The following is a 24722-nucleotide window of genomic DNA, read 5'->3' on the forward strand; positions in this document are numbered from 1 at the left end:
GTGGCAACCCTGGAAGCTCCTCAGGGAAGACATCCATAAATTCTCTGACAACAGGAACATTTTTCATATTGACACCTTCTACAGATGTATCTCTTACCAATGCCAAATACCCTTGACATCCACACCTTAACATTTTTCCAGCACTAATTGCTGACACCAAATTATATGGAGCCACGCTCCTGTCACCATCAAAGCTAAACTCTTCCACACCAGGTATGTGGAAATGCACCTTTTTGTTCCTGCAGTGTAAAGTGGCATAATGAGTTGCCAACCAATCCATCCCCAAGATTACATCAAAATCTATTACTGGTAGATGAACCAAGTCTGCTGGGAGGATCTTTCCATCCACTACTACTGAGCTATCCGAAAAAACCATATCTACATCTATATTATCACTAAGTGGGGTAGCTACAGATAAAGGGTATTCTAAAGTGGTAAGATTTTTACCCAATCTCATGGAAAACACAGGGGAGACAAATGAGTGCGTAGCACCCGGATCTATTAAAACACGAGCCTCATAGGAACAGACCAGAAGAATACCTGCCACAACTGCGTTTGAAGCCTAAGCATCCTGATGGGTCAGGGTGAAAACCCGAGCTTGACCCCTACCCTGAGTGGTAGAATCCTGATACTGACTTCTACCTCCTGATCTGCCTCCAAATCCACGTCCACCTTGTCCTCGGCCCTGTTGGCCGAATCGATCGCCATGCCGAAGCACCCAGATACAATTGACGAGGAACACTTGCAACAGAACCCTGTGACCCCATCTGTGGCTCACTGAACACGGGGCATTCCCTAGCAAAGTGACCTGGTTGGCCACACCTGAAGCATACTCCTGAACCCATCATACAAGGTCCTGAATGTCCCCTTCCACACTGTGCACAAGGTGCCAAGGAAGATTTTGAATCAGACCCAGAACTACTGTACCCCGAACTGTGACCACTGCTGGATCTGTACCCTGATCTGAACCTTCGGGATTTGTGTCTAAAACCACTCCTCTTATTTCTGCCTTTTCCTCTGTAATTAGTTTGGCCACCACTATCTGTAGTAGCCATGTGGGGAACACCTGAAGAACCCTCTGCTCTGTTTTTCTTTGCCCTTCCGCTGTCATCCACAGCATAGCTAATCTCTATCTATCTGGCTCGATCAACTACCACGTCAAAAGACTGATCAGACATCATTGCCAGGTTTGCATACCTCATGCCAAGCCCCTTTAGGAATCTCTTCACCTTCATAGTTTCAGAGCTATCGTAGGGGCATACCGCTCGCTTTGAAATTCTCAGAGCATATTCATCTACAGACCTGCCATTCTGTCTTAAGGCCTCAAAGGCCCACTGCTTTTGATCTCTGAAACTTTCTAGTACAAATCGGTTGATGAACAATTCCACAAACTGAGTCCACGACAAACCCTCCATCCGGGGTAATATGTAGTCATTCATCCATTGTCTAGGCATAGGCCCCATGACATGCTGCATACACTCTACAAGTCTTCTATCAGTCAACTGCAATTCGGTTCTTGCCTGTCTACAGGAATCCAAAAACCGATATGCATCGTCTGATACATCATAAGTACCAGGCACCAACTTCTTGAAATTGATTATCTGTTTGTAAGGTTCCCCTCTTGGTGCGGTGGACTGCTGCTGCTGTGGAGGGTGGACCATATACTGCGCCATCATGTCGATGGTCCTCTGCAACCCAGCTAGAGTAGCTGCCATTTGGTCCAGGGGACCCTGTGCCATAAAAGACTGGTCCTGAACTGGTGACAGCTGCTCTTCTACTTGAGCAGCTCTTGGCCTCCTACCCCACCTCCTCGGGGCAGGCGCCTCATCCTGTGCCGACACATCGTCAGGCACATTTGGTTCTGGTGCAGTGGCAGGTCTCCTGCTTCTACGCATTTTCCTGAAATTCAGCAGCATTAGCCCACAAAATTCAAAACAGCATGTTACACAGCTCTATAGACTTATATTTACACACAATATATGAAGCAGAAACTAAAAGCAAAGAAGACAATGCAAGACAAATGTGGACCCAGTTTTCCGCATGTGACTCCTAGTAAACTCTTCCCAACACTTAGACAATTTTTCCCTATGAATCTGGAGCCTAAGCTCTGATACCACATTTGTCACGACCCAACCTATGGGCCGGACCGGCACTAGGACCTGGGCTAGTCTAAAGCCCCCGAGACCCGTAGTAAGCCTAACTATTCATTAACCCAACTCTAAGGCCCATTTGGGCTCAATTTCAAGAATTCAACCGGACAGAGTCCGACCATAAAATGGACCTTTCAATGGGGAGTTTTTGACTCACCCGACCTGTAAACACAATATATATCAATTGGGGAGCTCAGCTCACCCTCCACATACTCATAACAACATAAAATAAATGGGAGCTCTGCTCCCTCATCCAGTCCATCAACATGCATAGAATAATAAGTTTACAGGTCCAAAATAACAATTTATATTACAAACCCAATTCAAATGAATATTTCTAACACATGGGAAAATTCTAGAAGTTTATAAAATTACACAAACATAAATAGATGACCTGCGAGGGAGAAAAACAGGTTAACCTCAAAAATATCCTCCTGTGGCTTGGAAAAATATTAAACAGGAGTGAGCGTTCGACTCAGAGAGTAAAATATCAATTTTAACCATAATCTCTATAACTATCTAAAGCTAATGCATCCTGTAAAGTGAAATGCAATATCAACAACAAATTCACATCATAACAGCAAAAAGGTAATTTGGAGCACTCACACACCCAGTAATATCAATCATAATATATGGGAGCTGATCTCCTATACAGCTCTCTTAAATCCAACCTGTGACAGCGAAGAACTCAGCTCGGACTTCCACTTAATAACCAAATCGGGGTCATAGCGAAGAACTCAAGCCGTGTCTACCCAGAAGGACCGAGTCCCAGCGAAGATCTCATGCCGTGTCTACCCGTCCTATCCATAGTCCACACCACATCACACGTACGCCAACGCACGCACACTGCTCCAAATTACCACAATAACATCCAAGGCACTTTAACAATTATGAATGCAATATAAAACGTGCCTAGAGTTTAACTATATAGATACATACATATAAGTGATGCATGGGCATGCTTGAACATATAATAATAGTGAAATTACAATTAAAATTAATATTTTACTCATAGACTTGACAGCGGTCACTGTGGCGGCTGGGCGAAGGAAGAAGGCTGTCTCGGCTCACCTGACAATTACATTACAATTATTTAATACAATTGACTCAATACAAATCAAGAAAAGACCAAATATGTCCTAAGTCATGCCGAAAATCCGGCAGAGTCTCCCCTATATCTAGGACCTACCCAACCTGCAAAAGGGCTCAAAATGCATTTCTATATTCACAATCCATATATCCACAACTCAATCACATCACACAGCCCCTCCTGGGCCCATCCAAACAGTCATCCATCACAATATGTAAAATTTCAATTTAGTCCTTATAATTGACTCTTTTTGCAAAAACTACCCAAATGAACTCTAAAAATTCTAAAACTAGGCTAATGCAATATTACTAGGCTAATGCAAAAAGAATCATAATTTTCTGAGCTACCATGAATATTTTACGGATTTTTAATCTCATTTAAGCACTAGAAAATTACGAAAAAGTAAGGTTCGAGTTTACCTATGCCGATTCCGACTTCGGGGACGCGCTCGGGACGTCTGACAATGGTGGGGTAGCCAAAACCTCGATCCAATTCGGAGACTTTTTCGATAATCGATGCATGCGGCGTAAATTCACGCACTGACAACTATCAAATTTCCGCAAATTGAAGATACCTACACGAAGCCCACAACACGGGGGTTAATATAAAATTTTTACGGAATTTTCTAAGCTCATTTAATGCTCGGAAAAACACTGCGAAGTTCCGTGGGACCCACCGAAAAACGGTGTCGGAAAATTTTAAAATTTATATCCTCGCAAAGCTTTCGACGAGTGGAGTGCTATAGTACTATCAGTTTTCTCGTGGGGTTTACGGTTTGTGAGAAATCTAGCCCAAAAGTCAAAATGGGCTAAAACTTCCCTGGCAAAAATTGGACAAACCGCTCAATGAATTTCGGTGTTCTTTGTGTCTATGGAAAGCTCTCGACGAATAGATGAGTTTAGACACAAGACCCGGTCCAATTGGTAGCCGGATCGGCCGGATTTCAGCCGGGAAGACTAAGCGGCGCTCTTACGCGTCGCGTCGCTTCAGAAGCCTTTTTTCGGCGTTCCAGGCGGCGGCCGGTGGGCTGGGACGGCTAGGGATGGGCGCCGGCAAGCTGGGGTGGCAGGGGAGGTGGCGGCGCGGCAAAGGGAGGAGGGAGGAGAGAGAAAACAGGAGAGAAAGAGAGGGAGAAGGAAACGCGCGCGAGAGAAAAAGAGAAGAAGAAGAAGGGGCCGGTCCGATTCGATCGGTTTGATCCGGTCCGGTTCGATTCAGTCAGTTCGATTCAGGATACAAAATTTTAAATTTTTACTCTGCCTTGGGACTGAAAACGAGGCCAAAAATTTCGAAAAAATTGTAGAAAACTCAAAAAAATGCGTAGACTACAAATATATTTTTAGTTTTACCACGTCATCTTTAAATTAATTTTTAAAAATCATCAAAGTTTATATTTTCGAAAATCGAACCCGATTTCTAAAATCTGAAAAAAAAATTCAAATAATTTCCTAAAATTCAAATAAAATAAAATATCAATATTTACCCAAAAATAATAAATTTAAAAATTAGGGGTGTTACAAAGTGAAACCAAGAATATCATTTGTTTCTTTGCCAAGTTCACAACAAGAAGGGTCTGGTCTAATTAAATTTTACACTGAGCTTAAAGAGGCACCTTAAGATGGCGAGCTGGGCTCTTGAGAGAGCAATCAGTAGATTTCAATTCTAAGTGAGAGCAAAGCGGACGATTATGGTGCTAAAGGTGTCTCTTAGCCATATACCTGAACCAGTCTTTTCTATCTGTCATCTCTTAGCCATATTCCCGAACCAGTCTTTTCTATCTGTCATCTTTAGCTTTCTTCTTCTAAGTGTCAGTTCTATCTAACATGGATACATGCAATGCAAGAACTCCGTTGTGCTGGTTGCTGTTCCGCTTGTCAAGCAAAATGAATTCCCTTCAATGTCACCTTTGCATGTTCATAACTGGCATCAAGTTTCTCTCCTAATCTTTAAGCAAAACAAGGATTTTGAATCTCTAATTATATTAATTAGTTCAGCATTAGACAACCCCCACATAATGTTGACGTATGCCAGCACAATTTCTAGCTTGCATTTCATCCAAACCAAAATCCAAAAGGTCCAATCTCTGTTGACCAGCCACTCTTAACGCTACTTTAGGGCAAGGAGACAACCAGTCTGCGGAGAAGATGTTTAAAAACGATTGCTATTTCAAAGATATTGCAAAGATGTTTGAAAATGTAAGCACATAATCCACTTGCAAGGCTTTAGAAAAGACGTCAACCAACAACATTTTCAAGACACAAAGACAGCCGATATGCTATAGCCTCGGTTGCTGCAATGTAACTAAGCAGGAGTAGAACAAAATATATTCCAAAGTGATAATGCAAAATATTCTATACATGTTGGGCTTACTAACTGAAGGAGGTGTATCTCTCATATCTCTGTGAAAAAAAAAAACTGAAGAAGGTGCAAGTAAGAAAAAATATTTGATTTGTTTCGGACTAAAAGTTCAGTAGAAACCAAAAAGAAATTCCTCCAACTTCCCCTCTGTCACCATTCAGATAGACAGCTTAATCCGAATTAAATAATTAAGTCGGACCTTCTTCAGTCTTCATGACTTTCTACTTCAACAAAACATCTGAAAATGCAACACAGAAAACAGATTTTTATTTGTAGGAATAAGCATAAACCAGCAACATAAATATTTTTTAAACATTGTTAATTTTCCTAAAAATCACTTGATTCTTCTCTATCAAATTCAAATTAATAAATAATTGAACACTATTAAGATCATTATTTAACCAATATGCTAACTGACCCATGGCATTAGAAGATGCATCACTCAATGTGAAGACCAGCGTTCACTAAAGCCATTATAGTGGGGAGGTAAAGGCCCTTAAGGCGCGCAAATAAAATCTTCCCTAGTTGGACATATTTCATTGAATGAAAGGGATTGTACAAGGAGAAAATTTTAGCTTCCCATAAGGATAGAACGGTTGCTCAGATCTCATTCTTAGATGTGTGGAAGTGTCAAGTTGGCCATATATTGAAAAGAGTGCATTGCCAACCATGTAAGTCATGCCTTTGATTCATATTCGTTCAACATATATAAACCAAAAAAGTTATATTTTATGGGGAATCAGGAACCACAAATCTAAATGTGAATCAGCTAATCAAGATATGAATCATCCTTGTAAGTTACGTGGAAAATATTAGTTCAAAAGTTGAATGTTCTTAACAGATCTCTATTATAGAAATGGTTGTGGAAACTTGGCGTTCTGTGAAGGATAGAGGCTGTGGCTATCTCTTTTTATCATGATAAATAGTTGCTTTTGAGGTGGTGGCTAAGGGGTACATGTTTCCTTCTGATGGTAGTGTCTGGTTTGACATGAATTCCATTCCCTTCAGCGACGTGAAGCATTCTGCTAGCAACTTCAAACATGCATTCTCTTGAGTGCTCTTCATTTATTAACTTACTGACTTGCTCTGTTCTTATCTTTAGCGTACCTTTTCTATGCTTCCAGTGTACATACTTTGGCATTTTCAGTGAATTTAGTTTCTTGTAAAAGAGTATATATTCATGTATGCATACATACAAACATACATGTAGACATCACTTACATGCATTAAAGCCCAGAACTTTACCTTCTCATTTTGGTTGCAAAGGGTCAAAAGTTTCTCCACTCCAATTCATATCAATTCAACTCATTGTTGCAATCCTTCTTGAACACTCTTTTCTGGCGACTCACCATAATGATGGAGGGCATCAAGACTGAAATATAATTAAAGGAAAACAAAATCAATTTGGGGATTAAAAATGAAAATATAATGCAACTTAAAATGAATTATATTAAGCACAAATTTAGTTTATTCAGGCAGGCAAGATTAAAACATCCATCTCACCTGCAGTTCTGTGGGACCCTCCATGACACAACAGAAGAGCTCTTCAAACTTGGTGGCAAAGACAAAAAATGTTTCCAATCTTGAAGCATAATTCTAAGATCATGAAGCTTGCTATCCAACCCGTAACAGCAATTTGCGTGCATAGTACAAACTAAACTAAGATCTTTGCTGGGTTCACAAAGTCCACCAAAGTATGCAGTATCCAGGAATCTCATCTTCAATCCAAGATCCTCAACAAAAGTATCAAACTTGATAAAATTAAGGACATCCTGATCATGATAACCAGGATAAGTCTCCTGTGAAGAGTACCAGAACTTGTAAAACTCTATTGACCGATTATTGGACCTCACGTAGTTAAAGCCACCATTGGGTTTGTTCTCTATATTAACAGAGCTGCCTGTAAAATGATCACATGCAATCTGGAAATCTGCATCTGAATAAAACCGCGGAAATGGGTCCCTGAACCACATGATATCAGCATCCTGGAGGAGGAACCAGAACCAAATTGATATTGAATATGCGGAAAAGATATTTAGAAAAAGGCTGACTGGTTAGCATAAGATGCACAGTAGTAGTAGAGATTTCAACATCCAAATATATGAAGTGCTGCAAAAAATAGAAAAATGTTATAGAACAGACTCCCGCAACACACACACCCCCTCCCCCCAAAAAAAAAAAAAAAAAAAAACTACTACCACTACTACTACTGTTACAAGCATGCAATCCATGATATCATTGGTTTGAATAACCCTTGGATCTAACATGCCATTTGCAATGATATTGATTCATAAGCAGTCATTGTCAAATAGCCCCAGGACCATAATCAGTTACATTTCAATTCACAAATTCTTCCAACCATATACCTTCCTTCATGTTGAAATCAGATGAAAGGGTTTCAAATTAAGATATTTGGATGTGATAAGAGGTATAATCATTAATGTGAACAAAAACACACATTTGAGTGTGACTGTCTATTAAAGGTGTAATTTCAAATCCAACTCAAATATGATCTTATTGATATTAAGTAAAGAATGTACCTAACTTTATTCAAACAAGTTAAACTAAAATTTTCCTCCAAATCACTTCATTTGAAATCCTTCCATTCTAATGCAACAATTCAGTAAATGAAATGAAATGCAATGATTATCCAATCTCTAAAAATAGATGAAAGAAGCAACAAAATCATAGAGATGAAACGAGCAATTTCATGTATGATAATAAGTCTAATTATGTTATTATGCACTTCTGCATGCACCAAAGAGAGAGAATAAAGTTAGAGATTACCGTGAAAACAAAATTATAACCCATCTCAAGAACAGAACGCAAGAAGTCAATCCTTCTCCACATCATCTTCAAATAGGCAGGGGTCATAAAGTAGGCTTCCTTGTGAAAATCAATCCCCTCAGTGACAAGAGCAAAGCAATGAGAATGCACTTCCTTACAACGTGAATATGCTTTCTTATCCAATGCAATAATCACCAAGTGGTTCAAAAGCCTACGAGTATGCTCCCCTATTCTAAAGCTTGCCAGGAAGAGATCAATAATCGAATTTGGCGCTGCCCAGGCTTCATTTAAAGTAGTCAAAATAACAGTTCTATCTTCCATGGCCGCATCTTTCAATATCGTTTCAAGCTTTTGCTCATTACTGAGCTACAATAGCAACAATCAATGAAACACCTTCAGGCGTCAGCTATGGAACTAGAACTAGAACCGATGCATTCAATGCTCAAACTATATTTCGGTTAAAATTTCTTAATTATAAAGAGATGGAGAGAACTTGGAAATTATCACGGCTAGCGGCATTTGCTAACGTGCGCTAAAGCACAAAAAAGAGAGTAATGAATGTGCATTTCGATTCGGTGTGTGCTATCGTGCGCCAAATCATTTTCATTGCTAAATTGCGCCTCGTTGATAACGGAAGATGATTGCGATCTCAATTCACCTCATTTCCTTTTCTGACCATTTAACATATATAACTGCTGACTTAAATTAAACAATAGTTTCACCATTGATTAGCTAAACTTAATTAACACCAGTATTAATTAAACGAATAACCAGAAAAGTGTACTCACAGGAACAGAATCGCTATCCAGGAGAGAAGGGAAAATGTAAGGGAAAGAAACGGAGGAGCCAGAGGGGAACGTGAGGAAACGAAGAGAATCGGCAGCTCCATAGAGAAGCAAACAGAAAATAGACAAGACGGCAAAGACAAGTACGGCGCGAGGAACAGGGGATTCTGGCAACATGTTAACTGCGGCAGAAGGAAAGCTGTTGACTCTGGAGCGAAGTACTGTCGTCGGCGTCAAGTGTCTCCGGTGATTGAACCTGAACAATAGCCCTCGATTCATTGGGCAGCATGGCTTAGCTACAGCTATTTATAATCAGTTACAGAGAGAGAGAGAGAGAGAGAGAGGTTTTTAAGTTGTAGAGTATTTGGTTTCGGAGATATGATTAAGATATGGATTAATTAGCAGTTAATGAAAGCGGATGTTGGTAGTGGTCAACAATTGAGCAGTGAGGATTTATGAGAGAGAAAGTGAGGATTTATGAGAGAGAAAAGAGAACAGAAGACGCTTCGTCGCTCCCTTTTCCTTGTTTTAGGAAAAGCTGCGTTTTCAAAACCCATGAAATACGAATCGTCAATTTTCCATTAGTTACATGATCTGAAAAAATGATTTTATTTTCAAATTTTTTTAATGAGTAAATTAAAGTTTATTAAATCTATTTCTTTATTATTAATTTTATATTAATTATATTTTTATGTTAAAATTAAATTATAAATTAATTAATTAAAATAAATTTTAATAAATACAATGTGAAAAATAATTGCTATATCTTTACATTTTAACCGCTTGACTACAGTGATAGCCGATAGATCCTCGCTCTGTAATTTCTATCTTCTGCCAGCAACCTCTTTTGTGTTGGTAAAATTTTTCTCAAACTCAAATTTACTTTTTCAATTTTTTTTTTTTTTTGAGAATTTTTCAAATAATTTTGAAAAACAAGTGTTCCGGGCGTTCCAGTAAAATGGTCTGAAGCACAGTGTCAAGTGGGCTAATTGAGGTCGATGGGAAATGGCCCATAGTTATTGTAAGCCCGATCCATCTCTTCCTTCCTCCTCCTCCTTCTCCTCCTCCTCCTACTCCAACAGAGCGATGGAAAATGAAAATGAAGCAGCAGCACGGAAGAAGAGCTTCGATTACAAAGCACCGTCGGAGCAACAGGGAAGCCATGGGAGCAACACGCAGCCGTCATAACTCATAAGCATACCTTGCTTCGATTACACAGTACCGTCTGCGCTACTTCAGCGCTTTTACTCTGGCTTCATCGTTACCTGCTCCATCAGTGCGTTCTCCTTCCTTATTACTTACTCTTCCACTGATTATGGGTAGTGATTTCTTCATTTTCTTGACCATTGATCGTGCATTTTTTGTTCAGGTTGAAATTTGAGTTCTAAAATATGTATATTTTCTTTCTGTTGTTATCTTGTCAGACAGGGAAAAAAAGTGCGACGAAAGAAGTAATGTCCATCCTTGAAAAGGTCTTTCTCACTCTTCTTGCGCTTAAGATTTGAACTTTTCCTTACTGTGATTATGAATTTGTCATCACATTGAATTTCAGTTTTTGTATGATGGTGCAGACATTGCTTGGTTTAGGAGGTATCCAATTTTGAAACCGGGGTTCAAGCTATTTATCCAATGCCATCATAGAAGACGTTTTAATTTTAAGGAAAAGTTTACTTGATGATCATTAGGTTTTTCATATAGATATGGCCCTATTTATCTCTGTTCTTATGTTTCATCAGGTTGGAGATTTTTAATGATTTTCTGCTTTGTTTGGGATATTTTATGATCTAATAGCATTTAAATTCGACTTGTGTTCCTAGTTCTTAAAGCTTTATGAATCCTTCTATCGGAAAGAGTTTTTTTTCTTTTTTGGAATTGTAGGTTTATTAGGACTTGTAAAGATCTATGCATGTGTCTATGTAATTCAAGAATTCTTAGACTTAGTTATTATACTAGTTTCTCATTTACTGCCTGCATATGATACCATATAATTTTTGTTTGATGATTTGAGTAGTTATTCCAATGCATTGTCTTTATTAAAAACTTATCAGAAAGTTTTCAATGTTGAAATCAAGTGTCTGATTGTCACCATAGTTATTAAATACTAAAGACGCACTAAGGCGCCAAGGGGTCTTGGAGCCCAGGCGCAAGGCGCAAAGCACAGGCGTGCGCCGCTGAATGAGGTGAGGCGCAAAAGTAAAAAATATTTAAAAAATTCATAAAAGTCAAATAAATGTAATGTTTTTTCTTTTCCTTTAGCATATATCTTGAAATAGGTGTTGATGTAAATTTTTTTTAAAAAAAGATAATAATAGAGTGCTAGTGTTGAAAATGGAAATATCGGAGGTTTATGAAATTGGGTATACTAGTTTGATAAAATTTTGACGACTAGTTATCACCAGCAATACTAATTTCAAAAACTTCATAGTATGTCAATATAGGATTTCTATAAATCAACAAATATTAAGTTTAAGTGGTAGTCCTTTTTGGCAATGAAAATGCTCGCTAAATGTGAAAATAAATAAGGTATGCCTTTCTAGAATTTTGCTCCTAGAACAAAGGTGCACGCCTAAGCGTATAAGGCGCTAGGGTTCGAACCTTATGAGCCTTGAGCCTGAGGCATGTTAGAGGTGCGCCTTTAATAACTATGATTGTCACTGGGACCTTTCTATGAGACTTTCTCTGGTTTCACTTCTTTGGTAGAATGAATTTGTGACTTAATCATGGCCTTTTAACTTATCTAGGTGTTCTTCTGGAGGGCAATACTCATTCAGTTGCATTTTTCAATCTCACGGTTAGGAAGGTTTCTGAGTATTAGATTTTGGAAAGGTGCTGATAACTTAAATGAACTTCAAGAGTGTATCAGTTTTCTGCTTTCTCATTTTAAAAGTGTTCATTTGAAAAGGTATCTTTATCATTTTATTGGGTCCATGAGCTGACATTTTCTTCCACATATTTTCGAATTTGGACTCCCTTGATAGGAAAAGATGTTGATATATTTTTAACTTGATTATGGGCGGAAGGCCTTCTGGGCTTTTTGCTTGATGAATTAGGTGACTACTTGAGTACACCTTCATTCTGTTCTCTTGGAGTTTCATCTGTGATATAACATGTAATGAGAGATCACATATTAGAAATATATTTTGCTGTCAGTGCTAATACTTTGATTTTTCTAGTTCTTTTATAGTATATAGGGTCCTATAACTGTGGGGCCTCTGAATCTTTGGAAAGCTCCAACGCAAGCCAGAGCACTAAGAGTAGGGAAACACAGATTGATGTAATAAGTGGAATATGTGCTGAAGACACAAAAAGTAAAAGCATTGGTGAGGACACGGGTAATAATGTTCTGACCAAGAAAATGCAAATTATAACTGACTAAATCTCTGTGAATCATTGGATTTTTCTCATTTGTGATATCACATGTATTTCCTAATTATAGATGGCCTTTCAAAAGAGATGGATACGATAGAAGAAAAAGGTTCTGTTCTTTCCCTGGTCAAGTTGACAGGGAATGGTTTGCTTAGTCTGAGATTTGCCAGAGAAAGTTCTCCTGACACTGTTGTTATAGTATCAAATATTTTTCAGTGTCTGGAATCTGGGAGTCTAAGGTCACCTCTGTAAGTTGTGGGCATGACTGTTATTAATTTATTCTCTTTTCTTACTGAATAGCATGGTTCTACATAGATCTCTGATAATGTGAACCTGTTGCTTCGTTTTGTTTTTTACATGCCTCGCTTTTCTTCTACTGGAAACAGTTAAATAATAGTTTCAATTTTCTGGTTTTCTACTTTCTGTAGCATCATGTGCTTTTGGCATTCATCTACCAATATTGAAACTCATCTCTTCCTGAGATTTTACTGTGCGTCATCCAATAAATCAGTTTTCTTTTGAGAAATCTTATGTATTGATATGACTTGTAGCTTGTGTATCATGTCATGAACCATCTTTCTAATTATTGAGCATTGCATTTGATCTCATGTCTTGAGATACTAACATCTTCTAAGGTAAATACCACTCACGTTTAGAGATCTATGTTTGCTCATGTTTCATTGAACAAAGCTTTAAAGAATTACTATGCTTCATAGGCACTTTTAGAGATCTAAAAGATTTTTCCTTCTATTATTAGGATTAGTAATACCAATTCAAAGATTTCTTTTTCCTGATTGCATCCTATAGAAGTCCCTTATTGTATGAGATATGCTGAAATATAGTAGTTTTCTCAATCGAGTTTCTGCCTCTCTGGTGCTTGTATTATCCTTTTATTACGTTTATTAGATCTAATTTGAAGTGGCAATTCATTGATGCAGTTGGTGTCATCGCATTTTCCCAATCCAAGCTACATGTCATTTGGATGAGAAGGAACAACCAACAGTTGTACCAAATCTTGTTCTTCAATTCACGAATGACAAGCGAAACAAAAGCAGCACATCATATAAAGGTACAAGTTTTATTTTTGTAATTACTGTGGATGGTTGAGCAGTGCTAGAACCTGTGGAAGAAACTAAAGCATAACAAATAAGACTGACATACTCTTCTTTTCTGGTGTTTCCTCAGCAGCCAAACAGATTTATATTAGAAGATAAAACTTAAGAATTTGTATTAGAAATTTCAAACTTTTACCATTAAATGGCTGTTTCGAACGGCCAGCTTTTTACGGAGCTGGGAAGGTGAACTCCTAGTCGTAGTATCACCTCACTGTAATAAGAAAATAATATTAAAAAATATAACAAGACAATTTTTTTTTTTGAATGTTTGAAACAATATTTTTCAAAAATAAACTATCCATATCTTAGAAGCGTATCCATACTCCATAGCCAGGTTGAATTGAATTTAGATAAGTGTTCCCAAAAAACAAATATTAAAAGGAATGGATAATTAATGTTAACACTTCAATTTTTTTTTCTTTTAAAATTTAAATAAAGAATATTGTGAACGTCTTCAAGTTTAGCTGCCCTTGGACAAGTTAGTAGCAGGTTTACCATTTTCGTTTCTTCTAGCTTGCTCAGAAAATCTACTTCCACTTGCGCTTTTTTAAAAGATACTGTTTTGTATTTTGTAGTGATTGAGATATTAAAAAATGTTTAATGAAAATTAATTTTTAAGAAAAATATTTCCTTTTTCAAGAAAATATATTTTTTAAATTTTAATAATTTTATTAAAATATAAAAATATTTATATGTACGTAATATAAACATCATCTAAATATATATCACTAGTTTCTTATTATAAATAAATAATAAAAAATATTTTCATATAAAATGTTTTTTAAAATAATTTTAATAAAAAATATTTTTAATATGTAAATTATTTTTCATAAAATAAATGAAATTTTAAATTACAAAAATTTATTTGAATTTTAATTCATATTAAAAATTAAATCCAATAAAAAATAGTTAAAGTTTTTAGTTTTAATTTGATTTTTTTAATATTTTAATTTAGATTCATTAGGTCTTCGATATATTGATTTAGATTCGATTTAAATTTTAATTTAGTTCAATTTAGATGTTGGTTATTAAAATGATTTTATTTTTATATGGTTCCTGTCATAGTTGGAACTTGAATCAATATTTAGATGTCAATGTCAATTGCCATTTGAAATATGCTAATATTTTTTTATATTTTCTTTCATAATATATTAAAAGTATTTCTTATACTATTAACTAAAACCTTGACTTATATTGCAAGTCAAATTCGTAATAATTGAATTTAAAAAAAAAAAAACACTCAATTTACCATTTAGTTCTAATTCGAGATATGACACACACACGTGTGTGTATATATATAAATGCTAAGAGCTCAAGAACCAACCCAAAAGAAAAAAGAACCCTAGTTAGAAAGGTCTGAAACTGGATCCTCAACCCATATGAACATGGCCGCTTACCGCCATAATGCAACAGGACGTCCAACCAAGTCGTCGGAGGAGAGGAAAATTCTGATGAGGCACCAAGGGGAAAGTAACTCGGCATACAACGCCTGATAAAAGAACTCCAAAAAGACAACACCCCATGGAATCAGTTGAATGAGTAGGGAACATTGCAAGACTCATTGAAAGTAGAATCTTCACCAGGGTCAAATTTAGAAGAGAGCACCACCAAGGACTAAAGATAGGCCAAGAACGCTTGAAAGAAAAGTCCCGTGCAACAATAGATCCCAAGCTTCGAGACGACTTAACCGAGTAGCTAAAATAGAGGACAAGAAAACGAGGCTATGAACACCAAGAAAATAGAGGAGGGTAGAGCTCTGGTCAATCTCACTCTCATATCGGCTATAAGGGAACCGGTACCATTGCGAGCACCGTGGACGTCCCCAAGGCTGCCCTTCTCCGCAGAATCACCATAAAGCAGCATAGAACCCCTAAACAGCAGGCCAACAAAACCCTCAACCAAGAAGCTCAACCAAGAAGCTCAACCTGCAAATCAACAAACCCAAAACAAACTATGCACAACCCACTCAAAGGTAGGAGAGGGGAACTCACATTCAGGCAAGGAAGAAAGGAAGGCCACCCCTGCGGCCCTGCATGATATAGGGTAGGAGCAACCGCTAACCGGCAGGGAGTAAGGAAATTAGTCTCCAACGAAAAAAGTAATTACCGAGACAAATTTCCTCTAAAATATAGAGCGAGACTAAAAAAAAAAAATTGATACTAGAATTTCATCCATCCTAAACGCTACAAATGAGATTCATATAATATGCATTTAAGTAAATTTTTTTTTTTTTAAATAAACCTTTATTTGATTTTTTTTCCATTTCATTTTCATGATCTTTAATAAGCTAAGTATATTTAGATCAAAAATTTAATTCGGTCGTTTATTTCAATTTAATCAAACACTACTAAATAAATATAATAACTAGATTTTTTTACTAGTATATAAAAAATAAATAATTTAATTAATTAAAATTCACTTAATTTAAATTAAATAAAAATAAAAATTTTAAATTATTTTCACTGGATAAATGACAAGTTTATTATAAAAAAAAATGACAAATCTCGTTGGATATCAGCTTTTATTTATTGATTATACGATGTAATTTTAAATAAGTTAAAATTTAAAAAAATAATATTTATATTGTCAGATAAGTTAAAATTTTATATATTTAATATTCATTATAAAAATTTATTTATATTAATAATTAATTATCAAAATATGTAAAACCAAGTTGATTGAGAATATTTAGATAATTATAATGGAATTTAAGATAGAACTTTTTAACAATATATGAGGTGAATTTAAATATTAAAATTACTAAATTGAGTTTAAAATCAAATAAGATACTTTTTGCGTATACATTGTCAATTCACAACCACAATCCTATAATGTTTTTATTAAAGAGACAAAACATGTCCTAACGAGAATTTTAACCAACTTCCAAATCGTTTTACAATTATGGAAAATATATGTATATATATATATATATATATATATATATAATCGAGCACAGAACTTAATATTATCCACGTGTTGTATTGTACGTCAAATTATTAAAAAATAATATATAAAATTGAAAAAAATATTTTTTTTTTTCATTAGATCAGTCTATAAAATAGTGTTAGCAGCAACAGCTAGTACTTGACAAAGACGACCCAATTGCTAATTTTCTACATGCAATGCAATATTAATGTGATAAGAGTAGTGAAGCAAAAGGGAATTAACGAATAACAGCGGCAAAAATCAAAAGACGACTAAAAATTAATGGGCTAATAAATATTCCAAAATCACAAAAAAACAAAATCTACAAAATAGATGAATTTTCTTTACAATGATTTTAGATGCCACAAAGTGCAATAGAAAGATCTAAGTTGATATTTCGTTTTCCTGAAGAAGACCCAGAACAGTCTTTCAAACTAGACCCAGAGAATGCCTCGCTAATCTCACTCGTACATGACGCATTACTTCTCTGTGACGATGCATGGGGCAATGAAAGCGATAACGACAATTCGCAGCAGCCACCACCCTTTTCATCTTCTGTTCTTACACCTCTAGTAACCTCAGGTTTGCATGATTGTGCAGCTGCTTTGCAATTTCCATGCTCTAGCTTGGCAATCTGCAATACAAAATGGGAACAGAAAATGTCTTCAATAAAAAAAGCTGAATGCACTTCAACTTGCATTATTACTGAAACTAAATTATAGCTTTAGGTTCGAAATTTTTGTATTTATAAGCATGATTATTTCAAACCTAATGTAATATTAGAACCCTTCTGACCAAGAATACACCAGATAACGGATAACCATATCAAAGATAGCTCATCAACTTCGTGATGAGAACATTATAACATACGACTTGGGAATACAAATTCGAGGCTAAAGGGAGCTGATTAAGGAGCTGATCATTCAAAATCTTTTAGTTTATAAATAGGTGAAGGGGAAAAATGATGAATAACTAGAAAATAACTTTGTTGTGGGTGTAGCTAGAGCAAAGACTATAGGATCTGAACTCTGAAGTATTGTATGCTTCTTATACATACAATACTTCAGAGTTAAATTGATATTAAAAAAAAAACTAATTATATAATTAAACAATTTTTCTGAGCTCGTAATTGAGGTTGAAAGGCCAAATAATACTTTTTGAAAATGCACCGCATTAAATGCTATTAAAAAAATTAATTATTTTGGTGGCCTAAGAAAATTAAAGAGGATGTCATTTATTTGAAGAAATTTTCTTAAATAGCAATTAAGGAGATTTGGTGGTAAGTGGCCAATTTAGCACAGTGAAGGAACTATTTAGGCTAATAAAGGCATTGTCTAAAATGGGAATACTTTGCAACCATAGAGGTGACACAGGTTGACCTGTAAAGCATGGATATTCCACACCACCACTGGTCATACGAGTGATTAACTGGAAACTGCAAAAGAGACCACCTTACAGGACTTGGTTGAAAGTCTGTTAACTTGAAAAAGGTGAAACTAAAAACCAACACTACATTCAACCCCGGTAAAAAAGCTGCAAGCTGACTTGTGTGTGTGAGAGGAGTGGTTTTTATAGCGTACCTTGAGGAAATCAGATTCTTCCACTGCATATTTGAAGGAGTTGAGGCCGCAAAGATCGTGTGGCAGAGAGAAGGCAGTGGGTTTGGACTTGGAATGGGTCCGCTCGCATCTGAAACCACCACCGTTACCCTCTTTTATTCCCGTATAATCATCAATAGAGTACGGATTCGTGACTGTCTCACATATTCCTTGGCTGCATTGCAGGTTCTGATCAGAGATTGAACTCCTGGTCTCGATTCTTGCTCTGCAGAAAAAGGGAGATCGAACAAAAAGAACTTGAAAAGAAGAAACAAAGGATTGAAAGGAAAAGATCATGCAAGAATGCAAATCTTGTTTTGTTTCTTTCTTAGACTGTCCACGTTTCCTGACATTTGGAAAGTCTAAACCACGAGGATATAATGTGAAAGCTAAACTAACCTTTTTGAATGGACGGCATCGTAGATGAAGTGAGAATCTGATTCTTCAATAGGTTTTAATTCATCTACACACCCATCATGGTCCTCGAAAAATTGTCTTCTTTGATGGGTAGAGCCTCTATCTGTCACACAAAGACCAAACTCAGGCATGAAAAAAAAAAAAAAAAGATGCCAAGTTAAAGATGTAATAGGCCTTTTATGAGTACACTTTTCGATGTGCCTTACAAAGAAGGGAAGTAAAGGCCAGCAGGTCTATGGGCATTTAACATGGCTTCATACAGAGAACATGAAGAACAGCTAGAGTGACAATTGGTGTAGTGGGTTTCATCAGAAATGCTAATATTAGAAGATCTGAAAGGGATACAGCATTATTCTGTTCTCATCTCTTTTGGTATAAACTCAGCATAAATGAGAGATAATAAATGAAGTGAGGCTTCTACTCCTTTCCAAATCATACGTTTACATGTGAAATTCAAAATCTTTGATTCTGAACTCTCGATAATAACCATTAGAGGAAAGTATAATACAAAGCCTGCCATTAATGCGTTTACACAAACAACGATGGATGATTCAGAACCTGATGAAGATATGAACCATAGAAAATATGAGAGGGCTGAGGCTGCGGTCGTTGAAATATAGAGTGCCTTACATATTTCTCAATAAATATATATATACACATAGGCACAAATTAGAAAAGCTTTAGATATATACCTTGTCTGCCCAGATCACTCCTCATGCTTCTATACATCTAGTCAAAACAAAGGAAACCCATTTAAGCAAAGCGATACGAACACAAGTCAAGAAGACAAGGAATTAAAAGACAAACAAAAAAAAGGGAATAAAAAAGATAAGAAAACAAGAAATTAAGGGCAACCTGGAGATGACTCTTCACATGTGAAATGGTGAGTCCTTTCACATCCATCAACTGAAGAACCAATTTAGGCGTGGCTTCTGCAAATAGAGACAAAAGAAGAACATAATCACCGGAAGCTCCAAGAAAAAACAAATAACCAAAGAAACTGAACAAACCATCCATCAAAAACCTTATAGACACAGAAAATAGTAGACGAAGAAACAAAAGCGTATAATCTAACTTACTGTCTTGACCACCAAGCCTTTCAATGGCATGAACAAAACAGTGGTGCAGCTCAGGAGTCCATTTCAAACGAGGCACCTTTGACCTTATATACTGCCTAACAGTCCCACTTCTTCCACAACTACCCATGTGTTGTTCTTGTTCTTATCTCCTCCTGTAATAATCCCTTCGTAATCCAACTTAACAACTGAAAAAAAATTCCTCCTTTACGCTTCAAACCAACGTTTCACCGACTGGATCCTCTTAAAAACCTAAAAAAACCTCTCTTTTGATACTTTTCACCCTCTAAATGGCCTTAGATTGCTTGGTCGTCGTTGTACATAATCTCGTTGAAAGTGTGGAGCTAAGGTTATATATATAGCAGCAGCAACACGAGAGAGTGATTCTGATTCATAAGCAGGAAAGGAAACAAAGAAAGAAATATTCTGAAGCGTATCAAAGCAAGCAGGGTTATTTTTCTTCCTTTTTTTTTTTTTGTTGGGTCTTGGTACATATAGAGAGAAAGATCACGAGAAAAGGAAGAGACGTAGCTGTAAATTCCTTAAGGAGGACTGATAATACCTGCCTGCTGCTTCTGGCTCACTTCTGTTTCTACCCTCTCTTTCGCAGTCGGTGCACAGAGAGAGAGAGAGAGAGAGAGAATTAAAAGAGAATTCTGAAATCACGAGTTTCTGTCTTTCTGATATTGTTGTTTCTTCTTCACCGAAAATCATTACCCCTACGCCATACCAAGCTCTGATATAACACCAGCTCCTACACCAACCAACTGCTTTGCTTTGACCTTTGCTCTCTCTCTCTCTTCTCTCTCTCTCTCTGTAACTTGAAAATGCAAAACTAAAATCATCTCATGATAAGCCAACGTCGTCATGATCACAAAATGCCCACGAAACTTTTTTTCTAATTATTTCTCTTTCAAATTTTGTTTCCTATTTAGAACAGCCCTCGCTGTCTTGGACAGCACCGGACCCCCTCACCCTCTTCACTGTACCACATCCAGGACCAGGGGCACTCCTTCCATAATTACCATTTTACCCCTACCACTTTCATCCAATTACCTCTTTTACCTTTTTTAATAACTATTTTTATAGACCTGTGATGATTTATTTATTAAATATTTATTATTAAAATATTAATATTTATAATGATTAGTTTCCAACTTTTAATAAATTCATTTAACCTCTTTTTTCAATTTATTTATTCATTTTAGCAGTTTAACTCAATAAATAATATAATCTCATAATTTTAAAGATAAATTAAATGACTTAATTATATTTTATTTAATTCAAAATTAAATATTTGCACACGTAAGATAAATATTTACATATCTTATTTCACCTCTACCGTTCTTCAATTGCAGTCACATTTTAATTACAAACATCCCTATTTTTAAACGAAGCTTTACTAATTTAACAAGAGTAATCTATTTGATAAAAATGTGAGTCCTCATTTTTAAATAAATCAAGGTTTAATTTTATTAGGAAGTATTTTATAATTAAAATTTATGAATATATAATACAAATGTGAAAGTGATTATTTAAAAATGAGATTTAGTCTCAATACTCGAAAGTTGATCTAGCATAGTCTTAATTGTAAGTTTAAAAAAATTATAAAATTAAAAATTTAATGAAAAAAATATAAATTATGTATTATGTACAAAATAGAAAATCGTTAACTAAATCAATTTAATATTAAGATTACAGATTGTAATTAATTAGATTTTTTTTTTATTTAATGGATGATTAATAAGCTGAATTATTAGTGAATTATAGAATAAGATGTCGTCTAATTAATATATTAATTATTATTTAACTCTTTTCATTATTTTTAGCCATTAATATGTATGCATATATTCTGATGCTAATAAATTAAATTTTTATAAATATTTAATTCGATTGATTTATGAGACAGAATTAGATAATATACAATCGAGTTTAAATTTAAAAAATAATAATTATAATGAGTTTGAATTTTAAATGTTGATTATAGTTTATTCAATTTATTTATATAAAATATTTAATTAATTATAAAATATATATTTTTTATAATAATATTTATAAATTTTTATATTTTTATTTTATATAAGTTATTGATTAAAATATATAAAATTATATGAATTTAAATAATATATACAATTGATAATCAATTTTAATGGCATTAAAATTTTAAAATTAATAATTAAATTTGAGGTTGAATGTTCTACGAGTGCCATCTCTAACATATATATAAGAGAGAGCGTGGTAAACACGTGTAGTAAAGAGTCATGGCGTGGTGTGCTGCTTGTTCACGTCAAAGAATTTAGAAAGTCAACCCATATTATGGAAAGAAAAAGACACGAAAGCCAAAATAGAGAGGACCCCACGAATAAATAATTAAATATAATCTGCTACTGAAATCCAAACCGTCCATTCAGCGAAAAATCAATCACGTTAAGTTTCCCACAATTATTTTTTAAAAATAAAAAGCGTAGAGTTGTAGGTTTACATCCGCTGAATTGCTCGCTCTAGTCTCCATAGACGGTGCCGACGCTTTGAAAGACTCCTAACACTCTTCCACTATTTATCACTGTCCTCTGTTAACCTTTCCAATCATTGGACTTGGTCAGTTGCTCTCATCCTTAATTCAGATTTGTATTGTTAATTAAATTCATTATATTTTATTTTTTATTAAATTTGCAATTAAAATTTAAATAATTTATATTACTAAATTATTTTTAAAATTAATAATATTAGTATTTTAAAAAATGATGCATAATTTGGAATAAATTTAAAAAAACACATTTTTATCGAATGAAAAGAATATAATGATATAAGATTGACAAATTATTGTTCATGCGAGACAGGAAGAGGGTTTCTAGAACACCTTGAATGGTTAGATTTCACCTCACCATCCACAATTCTCCACAATTGCACATATTTAAACGACTTAATCATAAGTTTTTTTTTTTTTTTTTATAGCCGGTGGTTCAAAAGTCTCGGTTGTTGAAGCAGATTAAAAGGCTCAAATTTTACCACTGGATTAACTCCTCGAGAATTCTTAATTATGATTAGGTTTCCAAATTAAAATCTATGTTTCCTTACGGCTATTCAATAACATAACAACAACAACAACGACTAAAATGACACAAAAATTGTGTAAAAGCTTGCAGCGAGAGAAAAGACACAAAAATTCTATAGAAGGATAAAAATAAAAATAATAATGGATTACTAAAACAGTAGGAGGAGTACCCTAAATTGTGGAATAATTAAAAAAGAGGACCATTGTCTGTGGCGACCGAGGGGCCAAAGACAAATCGCATTTACTAAAATAGCAGTGGTGCCCATTGGATATTAAAATTTCAATCGAATACAAAATTAAAATAACAATAAGGGCAGGATAGGACGGGTCGCGTGTACAATTCCCTGTCCACAAAGAGTATCCCATGTTCTCTGTCTCATAGGGAATTATCATTAATCTGTTGTACGCTCACTCTTTGGGATACGCGCACTTCTCACCCATCTTTTTTAACCTTTTTGCCCTCCTACCTTCCTTCTGCCTTTGCTATAATCCTCGCCATGCCAAACTCCAACCCAGCCCCCAGTTAACTTGGAGCCATGCCTTTTGACATCGTCAACCAAAGTTAAAAATTTTATGGAACTAAATTGAAAATATATATATAAAAAAATTTTATTATGAAAATTAAATTAAAATTATTATTATTATTATTATTACTATTATTATTATTATTATTATTTTAAATTCTCTTTCAAATTACCCGATGATCTCTTTATGACTATTAAGCAAAAATATTTTAATTTTAATTTAACATTTCTAATTTAAATTCGAGACAACAAAATTGAAATTAATTTAGACTAACTTTTTAATTCTTAATTTTAATTTTAAATGGAATTATTAATCACTTTTTTTTTACACTCTCTTTAGATGAGAGTAAAAATAATGAGAAAAAAATAAAAAAGACCGTAGTTGAAAAGAAAATAATATTTTTTTTATGTATAGATATAGAAAGAAAAATATATAAAGGAAAATTATTTTTTGAATAATAAAATTACAAATTTACTTCTAAATATTCAAAAAAACCTAGAAAATATAGAGATTTTTTTTTTGTAATTTTATACATTTCCTTTTCACTTTTCCTCTAACTTACACTATATTTAGATGAGAAAAGAAAATAATAAAAGGAAAATAAAATAAGACAATGATTGAAAGGAGAAATAATTTTTTTTTCTTTTTATGTTAGGATGTAGATGGAAAATATTCAAAGAAAAGTTAAAATTATTGAAAGAAAATTGAGAATTACAATTTTGCAGCTAATTTTTAAAAAAACCTAGAAAATAAAATGAATATTTTTATAATTTTAAATAATTTTTTCTTGATTTTTTTTTTTAATTTGGAGAGAAAAATAGTGTGGAGTTTAACATTTATTGATCTTGTTAATATATAATATATGCACTTCGTTTTATTTTCTTTACATTTATAATTTATTTTTACTTGCCTTAATTAAAAATTTTGACTTTTCCATAAGATTGTGTTAGAAAATCCAAATTGAATGCTGGTTTCTGTTTAGCTCGTTTGACTTGGCTTTACTGCGAACCAATCCCTTCAGCGAGAGGGGACTCCCTTTGACCCCAAGCTCAGAAGATCCAAATCAATCAATCAATCTACTACTAGTAAAGGGTAGGCATAGGATGTACGTGTCAACCTCTGCCTTTGCTCAAGTTTGTCTCATCTTACGCCTCGGTTTGGAATTTTACACTTTGGAATGAAAATAAAACAAATACATTTTTTTTTTAAATTAATTATTTTTTTCCACTCATTTTTAGATAAGTAAAAAATAAAAAGGAGTAAAAGAAAAATACTTATTTTCCCTTATGACTATCAATTTGCCATAACCATGAAGGAAGAAAAATAAAATAAAAGGTATTTCATGTCATACATGTAAAAATATTCCTCAATGGATTGATGACAAATGATTCTATATAGCAAGTAGGAGAGAGTAATTTTTGATTTAAATTAAAAAATTAAATCGAATCGAGTCAATTTTATTTAATCGGTTCGGT

General features: G+C 34.7%; 2 protein-coding genes and 1 long non-coding RNA gene across 7 annotated transcripts; 1 reads left to right on the top strand and 2 right to left on the bottom strand.

The window, feature by feature from the left end:
- Positions 1 to 5542: 5542 nt before the first annotated feature.
- Positions 5543 to 9738, bottom strand: LOC110661489 (uncharacterized protein At4g15970). Its single transcript, XM_021820143.2, has 5 exons — positions 9174 to 9738; positions 8386 to 8751; positions 7102 to 7583; positions 6844 to 6970; positions 5543 to 5836 (listed from the first exon to the last, which is right to left on the bottom strand). Exons 1-4 carry the CDS (start codon positions 9447 to 9449, stop codon positions 6904 to 6906), a joined length of 1191 nt encoding a protein of 396 aa, XP_021675835.2. The 5' UTR covers positions 9450 to 9738; the 3' UTR covers positions 5543 to 5836; positions 6844 to 6903.
- Positions 9739 to 10173: 435 nt separating this feature from the next.
- LOC110661491 (uncharacterized) lies at positions 10174 to 13912 on the top strand. 5 transcript variants are annotated; one of them, XR_009146186.1, is made up of 6 exons: positions 10176 to 10446; positions 10595 to 10642; positions 10742 to 12502; positions 12607 to 12784; positions 13475 to 13605; positions 13722 to 13912. It is a non-coding gene; the product is annotated as an uncharacterized LOC110661491 (long non-coding RNA). The 5 variants fall into 5 exon arrangements; XR_009146188.1 differs by having other exon boundaries at positions 10174 to 10489; positions 10723 to 12502; positions 13475 to 13912; XR_002496123.2 differs by having other exon boundaries at positions 10175 to 10489; positions 13475 to 13912.
- A 2910-nt stretch (positions 13913 to 16822) lies between these two features.
- On the bottom strand, positions 16823 to 20522 carry LOC110646001 (myb family transcription factor MOF1). Its single transcript, XM_058140940.1, has 6 exons — positions 19671 to 20522; positions 19447 to 19523; positions 19284 to 19320; positions 18574 to 18694; positions 18157 to 18400; positions 16823 to 17210 (listed from the first exon to the last, which is right to left on the bottom strand). The coding sequence occupies exons 1-6, from the start codon at positions 19795 to 19797 to the stop codon at positions 16932 to 16934; spliced, it is 885 nt and encodes a 294-aa protein (XP_057996923.1). The 5' UTR covers positions 19798 to 20522; the 3' UTR covers positions 16823 to 16931.
- Positions 20523 to 24722: the final 4200 nt, after the last annotated feature.

Source organism: Hevea brasiliensis, chromosome 18 (genome assembly GCF_030052815.1).
Source record: "Hevea brasiliensis isolate MT/VB/25A 57/8 chromosome 18, ASM3005281v1, whole genome shotgun sequence".
In the NCBI taxonomy this organism is placed as follows: Eukaryota; Viridiplantae; Streptophyta; class Magnoliopsida; order Malpighiales; family Euphorbiaceae; genus Hevea; species Hevea brasiliensis.

What these genes read in the sequence shown, in the direction of transcription:
- LOC110646001 (XM_058140940.1), bottom strand. Translation starts at nt 19,797, where the DNA reads ATGGGTAGTTGTGGAAGAAGTGGGACTGTTAGGCAGTATATAAGGTCA. An exon ending in GAGTGATCTGGGCAGACAAG is followed by an intron (nt 18,695 to 19,283) that starts GTATATATCTAA and finishes TTTGTGTGACAG; the next exon opens with ATAGAGGCTCTACCCATCAA. An exon ending in GATGCCGTCCATTCAAAAAG is followed by an intron (nt 18,401 to 18,573) that starts GTTAGTTTAGCT and finishes CTTTTTCTGCAG; the next exon opens with AGCAAGAATCGAGACCAGGA.
- LOC110661489 (XM_021820143.2), bottom strand. Translation starts at nt 9,449, where the DNA reads ATGAATCGAGGGCTATTGTTCAGGTTCAATCACCGGAGACACTTGACG. An exon ending in GTTATAATTTTGTTTTCACG is followed by an intron (nt 7,584 to 8,385) that starts GTAATCTCTAAC and finishes TTCCTCCTCCAG; the next exon opens with GATGCTGATATCATGTGGTT. An exon ending in AGGGTCCCACAGAACTGCAG is followed by an intron (nt 6,971 to 7,101) that starts GTGAGATGGATG and finishes ATTATATTTCAG; the next exon opens with TCTTGATGCCCTCCATCATT.